The sequence below is a fragment of the Glycine soja genome, chromosome 10 (assembly GCF_004193775.1).
Source record: "Glycine soja cultivar W05 chromosome 10, ASM419377v2, whole genome shotgun sequence".
In the NCBI taxonomy this organism is placed as follows: Eukaryota; Viridiplantae; Streptophyta; class Magnoliopsida; order Fabales; family Fabaceae; genus Glycine; species Glycine soja.
This window is the reverse complement of record NC_041011.1, coordinates 26,108,117-26,132,337: the sequence shown is the minus strand read 5'-3', so window position 1 is coordinate 26,132,337 and position 24,221 is coordinate 26,108,117. Positions and strand designations below refer to the sequence as shown.

Here is a 24,221-nt window from a genome sequence, read left to right as displayed (position 1 = left end):
CTCATTTTACTAATTATGATGTAGTCTAAAATTTTGTAACATTCCAATCAAGTTCAATGTCATTTTTTTAAAAAAGTATTTTTTAAAAATTATTATGTATTAATAATATAACTTCTTGAACTTTTTTTATAGACTATAGTATATTCTCACTCAAAACAACATTGTTTCATGTAGATAAAAAATCACTATGTGAATTTTCTCTCTCTCTCTCTCTCTCTCTCTCTCTCTCTATATATATATATATATATATATATATATATTTAATATAATTATATACATGGGATTCAAACTCCAAATGTGTTTTTAATTAACTATATATAACATTAAAATTAATATATTGTGTAAATAAGTTAATCCTGACTTATCCTATATATTGTCAAGTTTTAATAAGATTGGATTCCCCAAAAAAATTGATTGATCCTTCAAAATGTTGAATGAGAGACACAAATAAACATATAAGTCATTAAAAGGGTATAGTTTAATTGATTTAACATGATATATGAATCTTATAAATTTATTGATATTATGTTGAATACTTACGCATAAAAAAAAGATAGTGTAGATCGCTTGGATAAACATTATTATATTTAGTAGCACCAGTATGATGGAGTAAAAAACCTATTATTATTTCAAATTACGATAATTTTTGTGACAGATAAACATTATTAGTAGAGCCTCTAGCAAGCTAGAGCGTTATTTATTTACCCTTTTTCTTCTGCCACATTTAACTACTTACGACGTTGGAAGCTAGATGGCCTCATTGAGCAGAAAGCTTGCAAGATCCAAAGTATCACTGGTGCTACCATCTGACAACTTGGAAGCAAAAGACCAAGAAAACACGTCATGGGTTTCAGCGAAGCCTTTATTCGCCCCGGTGGTGGCAGAGAACCCAACATTCACCCATTCGGGAAGATTGCTCTTCAAGCTCACTGTCTCAGAGAGGATATAACTCGTTTTCCGTGAGGGGTGGACCAAAGAAGCGACTAAGAGGCTCGTGTCGGCGTTATAGGTAATGAGAATCTGCGCTACTTGCCCGTTGGCAAACCCCCACGGCGCCGTTTTGACGGACTTGATGGAGTTCACATCGATGCCAATGTGTCGGCTTGCCGGGTCCCACTTTTGGTTATAGTAAGTGTCGAACTCAACCGCTACGGTTTGGAGTGACATGTTCTTTGAGTCACTGTTGAAAAGACCAAGGAACCCTGCTTTGTATTGGGGCTTGGACCCGACGGGGGCCAAGAAGAAGGCAAGCCCGTCGGCCGTCTTGTCGGGCGAGAAAACGTTGAATTTAAACGATGTAGCCCAGCTAGCTACCTTGCCTGTTTCACTGTCCCAAATCTGGATTGGGGCAGCATAAAGGGCACGTCCTAGGGATCTCGACGTTGGCACGCCGTAGCTGTCAACCTTGGTGAGTCGTAACACCCCGGAGGGTGAGATAGCAGCATCTCCTTGGAGGATAAGGTTTTGTTGGCGTGGGGAAAACTTGCTGGTGGTGAAAGAAACGGTGTTGGTTGAGTTTGCCTTGGTGAGTAGCATTAGAAACAAGGCTAGGGAGAGAGAGAGAACAATTGAGAAGTTGGAGGTGGCCATGGCTTAATTTGATTTGGTTAAACTCAAATGTGATGCATACGACTATCACCAGGTTGTTGTGTTTTTATAGTGCAAGGATAGGACTATCACCTTTTGATAGATAAACTAAAAGACATGAAAAGAACAAATTTCTTTCTTTCGTGTTTTTACATATAATATAATAAGGCTTAACTAAATTTTAAGTCCATCTTATATATTCATTTTTTTAATTCTTAATAATATTTTTTATTATGAATTTATGATATATTAAAAGTTTTATTCAAATCTTTTTCGTCAATTAAGCAAAAATGTGAGATTATTTCAATAATTATTGAAAGAATTATTAAGATGATATCGCTTATCAGTTAACTAATCATAAAAATTTAAAACAAAAATTAAATATATATTAGAAATCCTAAACATATTTAACCTATATAATAATAATAATAATAATAATAATAATAATAATAATAATAATAATAATAATAATAATAATAATAATAAAAACGCACGCTCATCCGAAAACCTCTAATGTGACAACTATCTCTTTTTTCTCATATCTATTTTGCTTGTCTTGCAATTCAATTAGGTTAAATCATCTTTAATTTGTGCTTTTCTTAATTATTTGATAAATAAATATGGTGCATTTTTTATTTAGTAAATTTATAAACTTGTTTTACCATCTTATTTATCGGAGTAACATACTACTCATCCCACTAAGGAGAAGATCGGTTCATTTGATTAAACATGGTATGTAAATATTATAAATTATTTGATATTACATTAAATTCCTACGTATAAAAGAAAACTCATCCCACTTATTCTCTTACAATTCATTTTCATCTATTTTTTCTATATTTTTCATTACACCACCTATTTTATATCATTTTCCCTCTTATCTTTTCCTTTTGCATAATAAATAAATAATTGTTGGTCAATACCTATAAAATACATAAATTAATATTTAAAATTGATCACAAAATAATAATTATTAATTTTCAAAAGTAAAAAAAAATATTTCAATTGAAAAATCAAATATTAAAATCACATTTTTAAAAAAAAATAAAAACAAAAATTACATTTAATAGTTGTGCCGTACATATAGCGTCCATATATATATATATATATATATATATATATATATATATATATATATATATAGTTGTGCCGTACAATACTCCAACACTATGATAGCTTTCAATTTAAAAAATAATAATAATAAAATTTTACAACATATTTTTTTTCATATATTGCATACTTTTAGGTTAAATATAATAATTACATTTTAAGAAGTGTTTTTATTTTAAGATAAAATAATATATGTATGACTGATTAACAATAGATACGTACCAATCCTTCTGTAGTACGTAGTCCAACAACAGTTGATACCCATCACCTGTTTTAAGGCAATGATTAAAAATAAAGGTAAAAAGAAGAAAAAAAAAGGTTAGGAAAAATGTTACGAGCTTAAAGTTCCCATGTTTGCTTTATATTGCGACCATTTTGTAATAGATCGTACTCTTATTTGGTAAGAAATATTTGTGTATTTGTATCAAGATATGGTCTCCATGCATCCATCGTACGGAGATCAATTATATTTTTTTATTTATAATTTTAATTAATAATTATAATGAAAATATAATATTGGGAAAAAATTGAAGTAGTAATGTATTATACGTATAAGTTGTATTAATAAAATTAAAAAAATGTGTAATAATTTAAGGAATATATATGACATATATTATAGGTATAATGCACACTATAAAATTTTAACTTTACACATAAATCATATGAAAAAAAGATAATTTATTAAATACGATAATAATTATATTAATAATAAAATATTTAGAATAAAAAAATTGTGTAAATTCTATTGGTTATAAAAACTATAATTATTTAATCAATCCCATTTTTTACTTAGAATGAATTAGACAAAATTTTAATATTATATTGAAAAACTAATTAATATAACACTTATTTTGCTTATTACACGATACTTTTTGTGAAACATAGGGAGTAATTTTAATGTTACAGATTCATATGCACACAAGTAATTTTTATGACACACATCATCACCTACACAATTAATTTTTGGGTCTTATTAGGGCATTAGTTAAAAAACTAAAAGAGAAAATATTTAATGTGTAAATAATAAGAGAAAATAAAAAAAATCAGTTATAACACAATTCTTTGGCTCCTAATAAAAATGTTTTTACTTTAAATTTATTATTTCCTTAGGATATTGGTTAGCATTTGCCTTATTTTTTAAGTCAAACACACATAATTAATTTTGAATTTAATGATGATGCACCATGTAATATTATTTTACACTATCATTCGGTCAGAAATCACTCTTAATGTATCTTTGAAAATAACTCTATAAGAATTAACAAATTTATCATATAGAATAGTTTATTATTATATTAGATAATGGTAAAAATAATTTTATATTATTACTAGATAACTCTTTTTTCACTAACTTTTTTATGGAAAATATCATTACACATAAATAATTAATTTTTAGGACAAATAACTATTTTCGTCCTTGAATGTATAGAGCGCTGACAAATTCGTTCCTGAAAGATGAATATTCAAATTTTATTCCCTGAAAGTGAAAAAAGTGCCACAAATTCATTTATCCGTTAACTTTCGTCCGTTATTATTAATGAAAGAGCCTATGTGACACAAAAGGATGAAATATTACAAAAATGATTGTCAACATGGTTAGATTGGACCAAAATGTCAGTATATTTTCATTGAACCTAAATGTCAATAAGTTTTCATTGGACAAATTTGTTAGTGTTGGGTTACAAGTGTGAGATGAAGTCCCACATTGGGTAGAAGTGGAAAAGTTGAGCACCATATAAGTGAGGAGAAGACCCATAAACCTGAGCCTTAAGGTTTTGGGTTAGAGTGTGGTGTCAGGTCTCCTTATGTGATGACTCGTGGTCCACAGGTGTACTCCTCGAATCTCCCTAACAATTGGTATCATAGCCAATGGTTCAAGTTGGTGACTGGCTCAGACGAGTATGCAAGTACCGCAAGTGGCCACGAGGGGGAGACCCACATCGGGTAGAAGTGGAAAGGTTGAGCACCATATAAGTGAGGAGAAGATCCATAAACTTGAGCCTTAAGGTTTTGGGTTAGAGTGTGGTGTCAAGTCTCCTTATGTGGTGGCGCGTGATCCATAGGTGTATCCCTCAAATCTCCCCAATAGTTAGACCCCAAATTTTGTTTCATTTAAGATAAAATATAATTTAATCTTCATTTTCCCATCTTTTTTTTTTTTATTGTTGCAAGCATATAACATTACAATAAACACTTAAAAAAATAGGGAAGCAAACATAAGTTAGAATAAACATAATATTGATTAATAAGCAAAATCTGTTTGTTATTCTAAAAATTTTAATGTGACAGTATCTTACTCAAAGTATGATACTCAAACAAAAATGTACTGCCATTAAGTTAATCCTTACAAAAAAATGAGACCCAACTTGATTTTGTCACTACCTAATGTTGTCACAATAGAAAATTTCAGAGTAACATACAAATTATGTTTATTAATCAATATTATGTTTATTATTATGTTTATTCTAACTTATGCTTACTTCACTATTTTTTAAGTGTTTATTGTAAGGTTATGTTTACAATGAGGGAGAACATGAAAATTAAATTAAATTTTATTCTAAAAGGAATGAAATTTGGGGTCTGACAAATTAGTCCAATGAAAACTTATAGACATTTTGGTCTAATGAAAATTTATTGACATTTTGGTTCAATTTATTCAGCAGTCATGTTGGTAATCATTTTTATGATATTTTTGTCCTTCTGTGCCACGTAAACTATGGAATTTAAATATGTCACATGGACTCTTTTATTAACGGTAACGGATGAAAGTTAACAAATAGGTGAATTTGTCACACTTTTTTCACTTTCATGAACTAACATTTGAATTTTCATCTTTAGGAGACGAATCTATTAGCGCTCTACATATTTAGGGACAAAATGAGGAATTATTCCTGAAATGCACATTCTCTTTCCTATATTTTCCTAATATATGCCACTTTCAAAATTAATTCCTGGAATGCACTTCTTTGTGCTGGTGGTGAGAAGTCGGGGTTGGGGAACCCGACTTCTCTATGGTTTCGTTCTTTTTTAAAAAAAAAATTAAAAAAATATTTTTTAAAATTTTATTTTTTTAGTTAAAATTATAATATAAGAACACAAATTGTGTTTTTTTTATTTCAACAACATGTGTAATATTTTTTTAATTTTATTTTTTTAAGGAAGTTAAGAAGTTGAGAATTCACTACCCGACTTCCCAACTTTATTTATTTAAAATATTATATTTTATAAAAAATAATATTTATTTTTTTAAGAAAAGGATGTTATTAAATTTAATTTTTTTGCTTATATTATTTAATTTTTAAAAATTGATAATATTTATGGTTTAATAATAATTAATTTATACAAGACTTTCAAACTTTTGATTTTTTTTTCAAAATATTTTTTGTATAGTTGTCACATGTTAGTTATATTATATGAAGAAATTAAAACACTCAAATAACGAAAAATACTATCATTAACAATTGAAAATAATGAAACAAAATTGAAACAAAATAAACAGAATATAATAAAATGAAAATAACAGAATGTACTAACAATAACAATTCAAACATGAAAATGATGAAACTAATCGTAATTTAAAAGGTGTTATGCAGTAGACATGTCTTCCAAAAGTTGGATTATTGATTTGTTAAAAATAACTAAAATTTTTATTGGACAAAAACGCTTCTGGTAGTTGGATTCTGCTAACACCTTTAACACGTCTTCATTATTTTTCAACTCTATTGTTTGATATTCGATTAATTTTTCTAAATATTTTGTATGGTTTGGTTGTCGAAAGAACAATTGTCTGACTAGTTATAATTCGTGAATTCCATAAGGGGGAACCCCTATAGGTGCAACTTGTTTGATGGCATCCTTGAGTTTTTCGATGCAACATCCTGAAGGAACTTCAAATCTTATCATCGGGTGTTCTATTGATGATACATAATAATTCTACAAGGCCAATACATGGGTATTGCTCATTACACATTAACATTGTGCAAACATCATCATCATTTTTCAATTGCAAAGAATGAAAAAAAGATTGTTGAACTGCATCTATGGAAGGTTGTTTGTAGTAGATTTCATCCAAAAACTGGTCATTGGTTAGTCAAAGGGTGTTGTGCATTCTACTCTTGAGTGTCTCAAAAGAACACTCATCAGGAACTCACATTGGTATTGGAGTAGGACATTGAAAAAAAAAACCAGTTTGATTGTCAATGATTAATCCATGTAGAAAAATGAATGCTAATCTCGAGTTAGAAATGGTCTGAGTGTTTGTTTCTCCCAAGAATGCCATAATATTGAGATTGAATATGGTTTATGAAGATATGTTGTGTGGAAGTGTGTGGTTGTATTGAGGGTGTTTGGTGTTATTTATAGTTGTTTGAATATTTGCCCCATTGATGTTTATTGAGACATGCCATTATTCTAATTTCTCTTTTATCGATATAGTGCATAGTATTGCGAATTTTGACTGTGATTTTACCCTGCTACCTGGTGCACCAGACATCCATTATTACTTCAGACTTGAATTTAAATTGTGAGTTATCAATTTAATGTCAGTCTTGTTGGTGAAGCATCTACTATTTTTTAAGAGACATGGATAAATTGTAAAATGATGTTAATTTCGACTGTGATTTTATCCTACCGCTTGGTGTACTAAATTGTCCATTATTACTATTAGACTTGAATGTAAATTGTGAGTTGTCAAATCAATGTCATTTTTGCTGGTGAAGCATGTGTTATTTTTTTAGAGACTTGGGTAAATTGGAAAGTGTTGTCAAGTTCGACTGTGATTTTATTCAGCTACCTGGTGCACCAGACGTCCATTATTACTTTCATACTTAAATTTAAATTATGAGTTGGTAATTCATTGTCAGTTTTACTGGTGAAACTTCTATTGTTTTTTCCGAGACGTGGGTAAATATCAAAGTGTTGTCAATTTCGACTTTGATCTACCTGGTGCAGCAAACATTCGTTATTACTTTCAGACTTAAATTGAAATTGTGAGTTGACAATTCAATGTTAGTTTTGCTAGTGAAACATCTATTTTTTTTTTCAAAGACGTGGGTAAATTGCCAAGTGTTGTCAATTTTGGCTATGATTTTACCTTGCTAACAAAGATGACGATCTCAAGAATCAAAGAATAAGTTCAAGATGCTCAAGATTGAATCAAGAACACTTCAAGGTTCAAGAGGAAATTTGATTTCAAGAATCAAGAATCAAGATTCAAGGTTCAAGCTTCCAAGAATCAAGATCAAGATTCAAGACTCAAGATTCAAGAATCAAGAGAAGAATTAATCAAGATAAGTATTAAAAAGTTTTTTCAAAAACTGAGTAGCACATTCTCTGGTAATCGATTACCAGATTGTTGTAATTGATTACCAGTAAGCAAAATGGTTTTCAAAAAGTTTTCAACTGAATTTACAACGTTCCAATTGATTTCAAAAAGCTGTAATCGATTACAATGTTTTGGTAATCGATTACCAGTGTGCTTGAACGTTGAAATTCAAATTCAAAAGTGAAGAGTCACATTCTTTCACAAAAAAGCTTTGTGTAATCGATTACCAGTGTGCTTGAACGTTGAAATTCAAATTCAAAAGTGAAGAGTCACATTCTTTCACAAAAAAACTTTGTGTAATCGATTACACTGATTTGGTAATCGATTACCAGTGATAGTTTCTGAACAAATCAAAAGATGTAACTCTTCAAATAGTTTTTGACTTTTTCAAATTGGTTTTAAGTTTTTCTAAAAGTCATAACTCTTCTAATGGTTCTCTTGACCAGACATGAAGAGTCTATCAAAGCAAGGCTTTGTTTTGCATTTCATTCATTCAATTAATCATTCTAATCATCAATCTTTTCAAATTCAATTTTTCCACAAGCAATTTTTCCACATTGATTTCTGAGTCTCTTTGAACTTCTTCTTCTTCTTCCTTTTGCCAAAAAAGCTTTCCAAAGTTTTATGGTTTTCTAAACCTTGAAAACTTGTGCTATTCATTCTTTTAATCTCTTCTCCCTTTGCCAAAAAGAATTCGCCAAGGACTAACCGCCTGAATTCTTTTTGTGTCTCTCTTCTCCCTTTTCCAAAAGAACAAAGGACTAATCGCCTAAATTCTTTTGTGTCTCCCTTCTCCCTTGTCAAAGAATTCAAAACGACACAGTTTGAGAATTCTTTTGATTCTTCCCTTTCCCATATACAAAAGATTTCAAAGGACTAACCGCCTGAGAATTCTTTTGTATCACCATTCACAAAGTTTCAAAGGTTTAACCGCCTGAGATTTTTGTCTTAACACATTGGAGGGTACATCCTTTGTGGTACAAGTAGAGGGTACATCTACTTGGGTTTCACTGAGAACAAGAGAGGGTACATCTCTTGTGGATCAGTTCTAGTGGAGGGTACATCCACTAGGTTGTTCAAAGAGAACAAGGGAGGGTACATCCCTTGTGGATCTTTGCTTGTAAAGGAATTTTACAAGGTTGAAAAGAAATCTCAAGGACCGCAGGTCGCTTGGGGACTGGATGTAGGCACAGGTTGTTGCCGAACCAGTATAAAAACTCTTGTGTGTTTGTCTCCTTCTTCCCTACTCTTTTAATTTCCGCTGTGCATTTTAATTTTCGCTTTTACTTTTGGTTAAGTTTCTCTTCTACTCTTTATTCACTTAACAACATAGTAAAAGCCTTAGAAGAGTAAATTTTTAATTAGTAAAGGTTTAGGAATAGTTAATTCAACCCCCCCTTCTTAATTATTCTGAGGCCACTCGATCCAACACGAGGTAGACAATGCAAACTCACAATGACTTAATGTTAAAGCATTGAACATTAACATGGCACACCATGAGAAAACCTCAAAATAGGAAGAACTAACACACAAATCATTCCCATATTACCAATTTTGTTTGAATATTGGTTCGTGGGAAGGAGATGTGTTGCATCCTTGTAGCCTGGAAGAGGAGTCACTATCACTACCATAGTCTTTGACCCAACAACTCTCGTATTCATATAATAGGTCCTCAACATTGGAGGTTGAGTCATGTTGGTTGCTTGGTGGGTTATTGTTGTCACAAATTGTGGAAAATAACTCCACGAATGGTAGTGTTGGGTTGTTGTAAAAATGTTGAACATTTTTCGAACGTCAGGATCATCTCCCAAAATAAAACATGTGTACATATATTGTTGTCTGGCTCAAATATGGGGCATCGAAAGCGGAGATGTTAGATATGTTCGTGTGGCTCAATGCTTATTTTTTGGTGAACAAGATCAAGCAATTGTGTAAGGGTTATGACCTTGTTGACCATGAAAGTTTTTGTATTGTTACTAATGAAAGTGGTGCCCTCATTAGTGTTGCAAATTTAACCATTGTAGTAAACACAAACATATGCAGTTAGGTGACACATTGTGATAGGGGTTGAAATGAATATTTGAAAGTTCTATAAATGTCTTCAGTTGGTAGTGATATTTATAGAATTTGTCAGTTGTAAGAAGGTGTTCACTATTTAGTCACATGCACTGGTAAATGGCATGTGAGCTTGTCCAGCATAAGATGACCACTTAAACATTGTTTTAAGGGTCAAAAACATACTTTTTATTTAAGGGTCAAAAACATTGTTCTTTTTACTTTTAGTTTGAGGTCCTTCTTGATGAAACTGTTAGACAATTAATTTTTTTTGGATTCTTTGATGTGAAAATTATGAAATAAATTAGCTACGGATATTTTTAATGTATTAGAAATAAATTTTATAAATTGCATAATATGACCGCTTAAACATCGTTTTAAGGGTCGAAAACATACTTTTTATTTTATTTTTTACTCTTAATTTGATGTCCCTTTTGATGAAACTGTTAAACAATTTTTTTTTTGGATTCTTTGACGTGAAAACTATGAAATATATTTTCTGCAAATATTTTTAATGTATTGGAGATAAATTTTATAAATTGCATAAGATGACCACTTAAACATTATTTTAAGGGTCGAAAACATACTTTTTTTTTGATTTTTTACTCTTAATTTGAGGTCTTATATATATATATATATATATATATATATATATATTTTAATTCTTTGACATGAAAAGTATGAAATAAATTTGCCACATATATTTTTAATGTATTGGAGATAAATTTTATAAATTGCATAAGATGACCATTTAAACATAACATAATATAGAATGCCCACTTTAACATAATTTTGAAATCTATACTACAAGGGTAGTTAAACATGGTTGATCCCATTATCACAATATTGTATACTTCAACAACCAAGACGATGACAAGTCCCACAGGGCAGTGAATGTCGATTACGTCAGAGATTTCTTCTCTCCTCTATGACTGGTTTTCTCTTATGATGAGGATGTTGTTGTTCTGTCTCAGTGTTTTTAATGTGGGTTGCTATAGTTGAAGAACTTTGTCCTTGCTCTCCAAATGAATATGGTGCATCAAACTATTGTAAATAAGCTAAATATGATGCCGCATAATTTGGTATATTCAAATCGACACCAAATAAATTGGTCATCCATTCATGGCTAGTTGCATTGATTGACTCATGAGTCTGACCAAAAGTTTAATGAATAGGTGAAGGAGTGCAAAACATTGACTGAGCACGTGGAACTTGCAAATGTGTTTCTTCAAAAATTGTCCCCACAACATTATGGGTAATTGTTGTGCGTGGATCATTTAGTTGTTGTGTAACAGACAAAAACAAAATAGTGTTTTGCCTATACCATTCCATATACTCTGGTGTATATGTCACTAGTCCTTCAACCCATTGTCCAGTTAAAATATTATTGCGTTTGTTTTTCCAAATATTAATCCACCTCGCAAGATATTCCATCCAATCACTATAATGATTGTTTCACATGTCAATCTGGTGAAGTTGATCAAGATTCATGGGATCAACAGGGATATCTTGATGTAGTCCAAATTGTAGCTTGACCTGGTTTGTTTGATGCCATTCTACAATGGGAAAACAACTAGTTGCAGTACATGCAGACCAAATCTCCTTGTCTCTCTATGCATGTCTCGGTAAGTGCTATTTAAATCATCTATATGGAACCCAATAAAACTGAAATACATGCTAACAATACAACATTAGTAAATGTTAATATGTACATGTTGATGGTGCGGTTGATGATAGTATTATACATGATGGCTCTCCATATGATCGCTACATGATTTATACTCAACCAAGTCACTATGAGGTGTGTCCCTATGTTCTAATCTACCATCACTTCATCTGAAATGTAAACGAAATAAAACCACTATTCTTCAGGTAATGGTGCATGCAAGATGCTAAGTGTCATACCCTAATTTCGTCCGGGGACCTTTGCTTGATGACGTGCGACCATTCTTTGGTCCTCGTGAGGTGCTTGGCACCCATCATTAGGCAATTTGTGAAATTTCAGGACATGCCGAAAAACCAAAAAAATATTGATGCACAATCCGTAAGTTTCCGTGACACACCGGAAATCAAATGGAAGCATCATTGCATAATTAAGTGAGGTTCCGTAACATTCTGTAAGTCAAAAAGGGGATGATTATGTAATCCGCAAGGTTCCGTAACATTACGGAAAGAAAACAAGTATCGTTACGAAATTCGTAAGTTTCCGTAACTTTACGAAAAAAGAATCACCAAAAAACAGCAGAGGGGGGTGTACTTAGTAAAAATGGGGGTGCAAATAGCACCCAGACCCACTTGGGCCCTCCGGAATATTCCTCCAGAAGGCGGTTGCTTCTGGAGGAAGCAACCCTGCTCGCCTGGGCGAGCTGAGCTCGCCTGGGCGAGCTGGGCGGCAACCACCTCCCCTATTTTGCTATAAATAGGGGAGGAAGTGAAGAAGGAAGGGGTTCAGCCCCTTAGGCACTTCTCTCTCTTTCGAATTTGCTTGGAAAAATTGTTTCCGTGAAGAAAATCTAAGCCGAGGCGCTTCCGAAACGTTTTCGTAACGTTTTCCGTGAGGAATTTCGCAAAGGTTTCAACCGTTCTTCGACGTTCTTCATTCGTTCTTCATCGTTCTTCGATCTTCAACGGGTAAGTACCTCGAACCAAGCTTTTCGATTCATTCTATGTACCCGTAGTGGTCCACATTGTGTTTCGTGCATTTTTATTCTCGTTTTGTTTACTTTTTATACCCCCTGTTGACGTGCTTAAGCCATTTTACTTAAGTCATTTCTCGCTTAACTTAAAAGTAAAATAAATTTCCACCGAACGTTTGAATTGTATTATCCGTTAACTTCGGTTAAAATAAATTCCGACCGTTCGGTCGTGCCGTAACCACGTTGGAAATCAAAAAAGAGGTAAAAAATAATATAATAATCAAAAAGACATCTTTTAGTAAAATAAAGCGGAAAATCAATCGGACGTTTTCTCTTTGGGATTTCTCATTCTTAATCGAATTGATTAATAACTAAAGTGAAACTAAAGGCTAAAATCAATTCGCCTAGTCAAGCTCGTCCATAAAAATAGGCTTTTGAAGTTTGTCATTTCAATTTCTCACTAAGTAAAATGGATCATTTTTAAGGTCCAACGCCTTAAAATGATCACCACTTAAGTAAAAAAGAATCACTTGACAAAAAGCAAGAACTACGTAGGTCTGATTTCCTCATCGCAATTGAGGATACGTAGGAGCAAAAGCCCCGCTTTTGTCGACCACCCCAAGAGATCGTTAATGGTCCAAATGCCTTAACGTTTCTCTCCTTTCAAAAACAAGAGGTCGTTAATGGTCCAACGCCTTAACGTTTCTCCCCTTTCAAAATCAAAAGACCGTTTAATGGTTCAACACCTTAAATGACCTTTTGTTCAATAAAAACATATTTTGCAAAAAAGACAAAAACAACTTAACCAAACACTTTGTTCCGAAAGAACTACGTAGGTCTGATTTTCTCATCCCAAATTGAGGAATACGTAGGAGCAAAGGGAAACACCCTTGTCGACCACAAAAAAGAAAAAATATAAAAAGGGTATAAAGGATATAAGAACATAAAAGGGAACATAAAAATCAAAGTCATGTTTGCACATTCGATTAAAGGCTGCCGTCCCTTGGGACGGACGTGTGGGGTGCTAATACCTTCCCTGTGCGTAAATACAACTCCCGAACCTTTCACTAAAAAGTTCGTAGATCGCGTCTTTTCCGGTTTTTCCGACGTTTTCCTCAAATAAACGTTGGTGGCGACTCCGCGCGTATTCCTTTCGTGGAACACGCATCCCGCGAGTCACGCGTCGCCCTCCCGCCGAAGGGTAGGTTGCGACAGTTGGCGACTCCACTGGGGACTGTTTTTAGAGAGTTAGGCCATTTAATCTTGTGCAATGTTTTACCGTGACTTACCCCTTTGTTGGTTTCCCTTCATTATGTTCTTGTGTATATAAACTCTTTGTTGCTTTTAGTGCGTTTTAAATGTATGCATGAAGTAAATATTTATTCATTTGATGCACACAAACACCAACACTATTTGCACACACTGTGAGTGAAAAAGGGCCCTATACCCGGGTTCATGGGAACATAAGGAGTGGAGGTGAATCTGTGATCATGCTAGGTCTCCGACTTGCTTGATTACAGTGAACCCTCATCTAGAGCTTTTCTCTTTGAAAACCTATTGTTGCTAGTAGTCCCTACTGCTACAATATGTTCTTCAAAGGGGATGATACCTCTAGAAACCATCAAGAGAGATATAACTACCTTGGGGATTATTGCTAAAAGCCTAGTTAGTTCTCTCCCTTATAGGTCCCTTAAATAGGGGCACGAAGCAAACACGCTGCGTGCCATTTTTCACACTGCCATGCATGAGTATCATATACCCTTTTGCTTATGTTCGGTAAATATTGTTATACTGTGCACATTCCCGCATTGTATCTTTTGCATAGGCATTGCATATGGGTTCTGTCTTGACCCCTACTGTAAACAAACCAACGGAGGGTCCGTGTCGCCTTCTTAAAAACGTGCGTTGGGGCATTTCGCTACCCCTAGACGTCGTATCTAAGAAGGGGACAAATTCCCCGGACCCCCGCATTCCTAGATTGCATCTGTGTCATATGCATTCCATCATGCATTCATCCATCCCACCCATGAGATATCGGAGTTTTGATTTGCACCAGCTTTTGTCTCACTTTAGTAAGCATGGGAACAAATCAAACCGGCAAGAGGTTCTACCAAGTCAAGGTCAAAAGCCTAGATACCACCAGCATCAAGGAATTAGGGCGGTTGATGGAACCCCTCCAAATGCAAGCCTTCCGCAAGACTTACGGAAAGATCTTAGAGTTGACCATAGCAGAGGTGTCCATAGAAGCCATTGCATCACTTACCCAATACTACGACCAGCCTTTGAGGTGCTTCACATTCGCAGACTTCCAATTAGTACCAACCATTGAAGAATTTGAGGAAATTCTAGGATGTCCTCTCGGGGGAAGAAAACCATATCTCTCCTCCGGGTGTCTCCCCTCTTTGAGCAGAATTGCAACTGTGGTCAAGGATTCAGCAAGAGGTTTGGACCGCATAAAACAGACTCAGAACGGCATAGCGGGCCTACCACAGAAGTACCTAGAAGACAAGGCGAGGGGTATGGCCAATCAAGGAGACTGGGTCCCGTTTATGGATGTGTTAGCTTTGCTAATTTTTGGGGTCGTCCTCTTTCCAAACGTGGATGGTTTGGTAGACCTAGCAGCAATCGACGCTTTCCTTGCCTACCACCATAGCAAGGAAAGTCCGGTGGTAGCTGTCTTGGCAGATCTATTTGACACATTTGACCGAAGGTGCGAAAAGAGTAGCGCACGGATCATCTGTTGCTTACCCGCCCTCTGTGTTTGGTTGGTTTCACACTTGTTCCAACAAGACACAAGACTTCCATGTCCGCTCCTGAGCCATCGCTCGTGTACTGAAAAGAGGAGAATAGATTGGGACCAGCTCTTGGCCGGGATAGGAGGTAGAACAATCAGTTGGTTCCCCCGATGGAAGGAAGGAAAAGAAGGAGTCCTTTTCTCATGTGGAAGATACCCAAACATTCCGCTGGTAGGAACGAGGGGTTGTATTAACTACAATCCCGCGCTCGCTATAAGACAACTAGGGTACCCCATGAGGGGAGCACCGACGGAAGAAAGCATGTCTCCTTTCCTTGTGAGGGATCTCGGCGCACAAAATTCCAAGACTATACAAAGAATCCATAAGGCATGGGAAACCCCGTTAAGGAAAGATCAAGAGCTTAGAGGCATTCGTAATGGCATCATTGGTGGGTACCACGAATGGCTGAAAGTTCATATACGAGGTTTAGATTGGCTCGCCAAGTTAAAAGTCGTCAGCAAAGAGAGTTTTGAAGCACCGGAAGAGGACGAAGAAGTCCAAGCTCTCAAAAGCGAGTTAGGAAAAGCAAAACTTGCCAAGGAGAAGTTCAAGTTGGCCGCTACACACGTTCGGAAGGAGTGTGCCGGGTTACGGGAAGAGAATGCAATTACCGCAAGAGCCCTTGAACAAGAGACCAAGAGGGCTCGCAAGGAAGAGTATGGCCGGAACAAATTTCGCGGAGCTCTATGGGGTAGCAATAGTGAACTCAAGTTGCGAAAGGAAGAAAGGGACCAGTCGCGAGCACATAGCATGGTTTTGAAAGAGGAGTTAGTTGCCTGTTCAAGGTCCAAAAGAAGCTTGTCTCAGCGTTTATGCGAGACGGAGACCAACATGCTAGCTATCATCGCCAAGTACCAAGAAGAGTTAGGTCTAGCCGCGGCCCACGAGCATAGGATTGCGGACGAATATGCCCAAGTATACGCGGAAAAAGAGGCTAGAGGAAGGGTGATCGACTCTTTACACCAAGAGGCAACCATGTGGATGGATCGGTTTGCTCTTACCTTGAACGGGAGTCAAGAACTTCCCCGATTGTTAGCCAAGGCCAAGGCGATGGCAGACACCTACTCCGCCCCCGAAGAGATTCATGGGCTTCTCGGCTATTGTCAGCATATGATAGACTTAATGGCCCACATAATTAGAAATCGTTAGGAAACTTGTATGGTCTCTAAGACCTTGACTAGATACGACTTTCTTTTTGAAATAAAATGAGTTGGTCCCATGTTTCTACTCCAAAAATCAGTGCGAATCAAGTCACTCCCGCATTTTATCTCTAGCATGCATTGTATGTTGGTCTCGTCCTTTGTCACGGGAAGCCGGAAGGTCCATATCACCTTCTTAATTGTACACATGGGGCACTGCGCCCCCAAATGCACAAGTAAGAAGAGATAATTTTCCGAGCTCTCGTGTCCGTAAAATGCATTCATATCATGCATCGCATAAGCATCTCTTCATAACATCATAATGGACATATCCTGCATTTGTCCATTATCATATTCCAGCCTCACATTTTGCATGAGCCATGGCATCATCATGCATATGCGTTCAACAAACTTTTTGATCTGCAAAATTGCATACCATTTGTTTTCATGTTTGCTCATCCTTGCGTTTTCCTCTACAAAACAAAAACAAAAAGGGGGGAAGCGTGAAACTTCACACTACATTCTTAGTTGCATGTGTTAGGCACCATGAGCCAACCATGTTGGGATCATAAACCCATTTCTAAAAAAAAAACACACAACAACAAAACAAAATAATTGAACATGGTACCTAATGCATGGTTAACTAGGAAATGGTGTTTCTTCGGGCATCTCAATTTCATAATTACATTTTCCGTGCATAAGCTTAAAGTATGCCCGAGTCATTCATCCCTATGAGATGTTGTTGAAGTATTGGCGATCAGAATTGCCATTCCTTGGATTATGGGGTTGAACCAAGCTCATGCTTTTACAAAAAGGTTCATCAAGTCAAGTTGAAATATGGAAGTAACCGTCTTGCAAAATTGGGGCAAAAGATGAATCGAGTCACATTACTGCTTCGTCTACTGCCAAACATATTTAGGATTATTGATGTCCTTGTTACTTCCAGTTTCACCTTGACAAAGATGTCATGGACCATGTTGAAAATCTAAATTGATTCAACCCCATATCCTGCGTAAAAATTCGCAATACTTCAACTGTACATCATTCGCATACATCTATGCTTTTCATTGGTTGCATTGCTCATTGCATTCTTTCCTTGAAAAATAAAATAAAATAAAATAAAATGAACTTAATCATTGTTATCAAAAAGAAAAGGACACGCTTTACGGTGCCCTTACCGAACTCGTGCTAGAGCTAGAGTAATGGGTGAAGTAGAGGAGATACAAGAGAAGATGAAGGCCGACATGGAGGCCATTAAAGAGAAAATGGCCACAATGATGGAGGCCATGATGAGCGTGAAGAAGATAATGGAAGCCAATGCGGTTGCAATTGCCGCTACCAGCGTTGTTGCTAAGGTGAACCCGACGTCCCCATCCGGCCTCAAGCAAATGAATCATCCAACCTCAAATATGGTAGGCAAAGATTTGGGAAGTACGGATGACCCCATGATGTGCAAATTCAAAACGAGTACGCCTTCCCATCATATGGCTTGCCTCCCAACTATACACCACCCAATGTGGCATACACTCTCAATGAAAATCTCAATAACTCCACTCCGATACTCATTGAGAACCAATAACCTCATCAGGCACATATCTCTCAAACCATGGGGGAGACACATGAAATTCCCCACCACAATCTAGCTGACTTCGAGCCTTGGCTCGGATATGCCACTGAAGGGCAAGCAGTTGGTGGTATACCCTTTGAAAACACTTTGGAGGGCCCTCAGTTTCGCCCACAACCACAACCATTGCATTTTGCGGTGGGAAGAGCCCCTCCTGCTATGGCCGAAAAGGGAAAGGCGGATCATCTAAAGGAAAGGCTCAGGGCCATTGAAGGAGGTGAAGATTATGCCTTTGCTAACCTAGAAAAGTTGTTCCTAATACCCAAACATGGTCATTCCCAAGTTCAAGGTGCTGGACTTTGACAAGTACAAGGGGACTACTTGTCTCAAGAACCATCTAAAGATGTATTGTCAGAAGATGGGGGAATACGCAAAAGATAAGGAATTACTGATACATTCATTCCAAGAAAGTCTTACTGGGTAGCTGTTACTTGGTACACTAACTTGGAACCTTCCCGAGTCCATTCTTGGAAGGACCTAGTGGTGGCCTTCGCTAGGCAGTGTCAGTATAATGTCTTCGGATAGGATGCAACTACAGAACATGTGCAAAAGGGGGGGCACAAATCTTTCAAAGAATACACCCAAAGGTGGAGAACCTCGCAGCTCAAAGTGACACCTCAATGACGAAAAAACGATGACAATGATAGTAGACACATTACCAGTATTCTACTATGGAAAAAGGTGGGCTACACACCTTCAAAGCTTTGAGGATTTGGTCTTTGCCAGTGAAAGGATCGATGTGGGTCTGAAAAAAGGCAAATTTGATCATCCTACTAGGACGACTGAGAAAACTGGGGCAAATAAAGAGGGTGAGGATGAGGGAGAAACCCATGCTGTGACTGCCATTCCTGTACGGCCAAGTTTCCCACCAACCCAACAATATCTTTACTCAGCCAATAACAAACCTTCTCCTTACCCACCACCCAGGTATCCACAAAGGCCATCCCTAAAATCAACCACAAAGCCTACCTACCGCACTTCCAATGACAAACACAACCTTTAGCGTAAACCAAAACACCAACCAAGAAATGAATTTTGCAGCGAGAAAGCCTGTAGAATTCACCCCAATTCCAATGTCCTATGCTGACTTGCTCCCATATCTACTTGATAATTCAATGGTAGCCATAACCCTAGCCAAGGTTCATCAACCTCCATTTTTCTGAGGATATGACTCGAACGCAACGTGTGCTTATCGTGGAGGAGCCTTGGGGCATTCCATTGAGCATTGTATGACCCCGAAGCATAAAGTGTGAAGTCTAATTGATACGGGCTGGCTGAAATTTGAGGAGAATCGCTTGTTGAATCATAACATTGACAAGCAACACCATACATCGGGCAATTCTGGAAGCTGTTGTTATGACTCATCAGGATTTTCAAGTTTATGCCATAAACCACAGTTACAATGTTAAATGATATGGATAAAATGGACATCCTCTCACGAACATATCTTTGCTTATTCAACTTCCACCGGAATGTGAGTGTAAGCCATTGGTTTGTTTGCTCAAGCAACCTGCGCTCCTGAGTGTTGACTTCCAAGACTGTTCAATCAGAGATTACTCATCTTGCACGTTGGTGGGGGTACCGTAAAACAACGAGCAAAGTTCAAAACAAATAAGTTTCAAAATAAAAAATAAGTTTCAAAATAAAAAATAAAAAGGCATTTGATTGACTGTGTTTTCAAGTAAAAATATAGACGTTCATGTGACCTCATTTTGTCTTTCTAGAGAGAAGTGAGTTATCAAGAATAGGATGTTGGACAAATGGCCTCAGTTACCTTAAGAAAAAGGGGGGTTGAATTAAGATGCAAAGACTATTCCCCAATTGAACTATCACTCTTTCTTTTTGGATTAACAATGCACCCTTAACATGAATTACTCAAAAGACAATTCAAAATAAACTTCTTTAAAGCAAAAGATAAATAGCAATAAAAGAAGTTTAAAGGAAGAGAGGAATGCAAACTTGATTTATACTGGTTCGGCCACTTCCCGCGCCTACGTCCAGTCCTCAAGCAACCCACTTGAGATTTTCCACTCTCTTTGTAAAACTCCTTTTACAAAGTCTGAACCACACAGGGACAACCCTTCCCTTGTGTTCAAGAATCCTCTACAACAAGAGACTCTCAGTCTCTTAATCCCTTTTCAGAAGTAAGAAGAAGAGAAGAAGAAATCTCTCTTAAAAGGGATAGATTGTACAATGAAGACCAATCAAAATTCCTTATTGAATATGCAAGTGGTTGACCAAGGAATCTTTTTGAGAGGATAAGACATTTCAGTTCAGAAATACTCTTGATCTTTCGAGAGGATAAAACTGTTTGGGCAATAAAAACTCTCTTTAAAACATTTGAATGGCCGTTCATAAAACATTTGAATAGATATGTCTCTTGGAAATTATTTTCTGAAAATCCCCTCTGGTAATCAATTACAAGACTTATGTAATCGATTACAGGTTTTAAAAATTTGAATTAAAACATTTTAAACTACTGATAATCGATTACCAGAGAGCAAATCTCAATTTGAAATGATAGAATTCTTTGGTCAAACCTTTTGTTTGTTTCAATTTGGAAACCTTCCTAAAGATTCTAAGAGATCAAACTTGATCATATGTCTTGATTTTCTTGGATTCTAGTCTTGAATAAAACTTAGAAGCACTTGATCCTTTAGCATCATCAAGACATCAAAACATCTTGCTTCTACATAGGAGTCATTTGACTTAATCCATCAGCTGAAAAATCCTTCAACTATTTCTCGTCCTTGGAAAATTCTTTTTGCAAGAATCAATTGCGTCTTTCATTCTTCCTCACTACGAGGTTGTGAAAACAAGACAACAATTGGTACCTCTAAGCCCTACACTGGGGCAATGAAAGGCCCCATGCATAAACCTCAAACGAACCTAGGGGCAGATTAGAAGTTCTCACTCAATAGGTTCCCAGCTACAAGGTCATGACGAAAGACAACGATTGGTACCTCAAAGCCTTACACTGGGGCAATGAGGGGCACCGTGCATGAGCCTCAAGTGAACATAGGGGCCGATCAAAAGTTCTCACCCATCGATGTTTTTAACAAAAATAAAGGGGACAAACCCTAGGATTTCAATGGATTGATTAAACATCAAACGACTCCATTGCCGTCACTCCAAAATGGTCAAGTGACTAAATCAAAAAGAACATACACTCTGAGGGAGTTCCCGGAGAGATTTGCAAAAAGATAGGATGAGGTTGCATGAATTATCACCTTTTTCAAAAGGGCAGTCAATCTGTGTTTTCCAAAAAAAAAAAAATCAAGTCAAAATCAAAATCACAAAATAGGGAAAGAATGCCATGAACATTGTACAACTTTCCATTACATTGCATTGTTTCATATAAAGTCCGCATTTACCCAAATTTCACAACAAAGGTTGCATGCATTTGCATCCCTAAAAATCATGTTAACTACATAGATTCCCTACATCTAAATGTCCAAATCTTTTGAATTTGGGATACTGGCTCTCTCGATGAGTCGATCTCTTGCTTTCTCATAAGGATGGACCCTTGGGTACTAGTACCCTCGTCTCCAGAGGACTATACGTCCTCACCTTCAGAGGGCTACACGCCCTCATCTTGGGTACTAGTTACCCTCACCGTTGAGAGGACTACATGTCCTCGCCATCAGAGGACCTCATGTCCTCGCCTTGAGAGGGCTGCACGCCCTCACCTCCAGAGGACTACATGTCCTCGCCTTGAGAGGGCTACACGCCCTCACCTTGGGTACTAGTTACCCTCACCATCAGAGGACTACATGTTCCCCATTTTCAAAGGGGGGCATGCCCTCACCTTTAGAGGATTGCACGTCCTCGCCATCAGAGGACTACATGTTCCCCATTTTCAAAAGGGGGCATGCCCTCACCTTTAGAGGATTGCACGTCCTCGCCATCAGAGGACTACATGTTCCCCATTTTCAAAGGGGGGCATGCCCTCACCTTTAGAGGATTGCACGTCCTCGCCATCAGAGGACTACATGTTCCCCATTTTCAAAGGGGGGCATGCCCTCACCTTTAGAGGATTGCACGTCCTTGCCATCATAGGACTACACTCCCTCGCCTTCGAAAGGCAACACGTCCTGAACTTCAGAGGGCTACACGCCCTCGCCTTTAGAGGACTACACGTCCTCACTTTCAGTGGGCTCCATATCCACACCTTAAGATAATTTAAGGTCCTCTGTCCTTAAATGCTTAACCGAGACTTGCACTCCCGGTTAAGGGACCAGTAGTTTCCTTTTAACGGTTCCTGGGCCACCCCCTGATATTGGAGGAGGGCCAACTGTGCGAGCACAACCAGAGAGGGAGGCTATCGCACAGCTACTATGCATACTGGGGCAAGATTTCATCCGTGCCGCTGCAAAGAGAAGAGTGCGGACCATGCGCACCAACATGACCACTCTTACACAGATATAGATGACATTGCTACTTAGCAACATTCTGCCCAGCGACCGCAATGCCAATCTCCCCCTGCGGAAGTATCAGTTGGTCTGTGCCGTCCCGACATGGGTAAGTATGCATATGGTTCAACTAATTTCTGATACCATTTATTTGTTTGCAGGGATCGCACCCACAAAGACACCTAGTGAACCTGAAGAAGTCCAACGGGGCCCTGGGGTTTCCAGCTCTGGTTACAGGCCTCTATCAGTCCTACAGGGTGCCCGTACCCCCCCGGCAAGGTCACGTCATCATAGGTAAGTATGCACATCGCTCAACTGATTTCTGATTTCATATATTGTTTGCAGGGATCGCGACTGCAAGACACCTAGTGGACCCGAAGAAGTCCAACAGGGTCTTGGAATTGTCAAGCTCTAATTACGGGTCTCTGTCAGTTCTACGGAGTACCTGTCACCTCCAGCAAGGGCATCAGGCCCCCTACTAATCGAGCTTTCATCAAGAAGTACTGTGCCCCAGACAGGCGCAGGGCGAAACACCACAGCAGCATTGGGATGGTCGGCAATAGGAAACAGACGCACCGCCATCACCTCTAGAGTTCACCTCTGCTCATCCACAAAAAGGTTTGAGTATTGCCTACACAACATGGCCGACCAATAGGCGACCAAGTCCAAAGCCAAATGTAAGAAAAGTACTAGGTCAGTGACCGACAAGTCATAAGGCGTCCAGCTAAAGACGTTAAAGAAGCGCTACTAGGAGGCAACCTAGTACCTTTTGAATCTATGCTTGTTATTTGATCACTTTTTATAGTAGGACGCACCTAGTTGCTCATGATCCTGGGGTTTTAAATAAAACAAGCGCAAGCTCGGAAGGTAGTCATACCTCACAAAATATATATATGTATGTTTAGGTAGCAAGATACCTTAGATATGCATGTATGTAGCAAAAAGATACCTCACAAAATATATATATGTATGTTTAGGTAGCAAGATACCTTGGATATGCATGTATACAACAAAAATACCTTACAAAACATATATATGTATGTTTAGGTAGCAAGATACCTTGGATATGCATGTATATAGCAAAAATACCTCGCAAAAATATACATATGTTTAGGTAGCAAAATACCTCATGAAAAAAAAAAACGAAAAAAAAAAACAAACAAGAAAAAGAAATAAACAAATGATAATGATAAAAAAAAAAAGAAGAAGAAGGAGAAAAAAGAAAAAATAAGTTGTCTAGCTAAAAACCGACATGCTTTTGAAAAGAGACGATTTCCAACTTTTCTTTGAAAAAAATTCATTCATTGATCATAACCGATTTTTGAAGAGAAAAAAACGTGTCTACACCTGAAGGGTGAATGCTGTGAAATTTCTCCGGACGCCCGAAATGGACCCGGATGAATGCACAAATTGATAGAAGAACATATTTTGGAAACATTGGGTTGATTTAAAATAGAGGAAATAAATCCTGAGCCCTAGCATCACATGACCATAAAAATTTGACACTTGAGTGTCCGCATAGGTGCATGCATGACCAGTT

The 24,221-nt window shown here is 36.9% G+C and overlaps 1 protein-coding gene across 1 annotated transcript; it reads right to left on the bottom strand.

The window, feature by feature from the left end:
• Window positions 1–602: 602 nt before the first annotated feature.
• On the bottom strand, window positions 603–1,617 carry LOC114370734 (lectin DB58-like). Its single transcript, XM_028328127.1, has one exon. It carries the CDS (start codon window positions 1,588–1,590, stop codon window positions 748–750), a length of 843 nt encoding a protein of 280 aa, XP_028183928.1. The 5' UTR covers window positions 1,591–1,617; the 3' UTR covers window positions 603–747.
• Window positions 1,618–24,221: the final 22,604 nt, after the last annotated feature.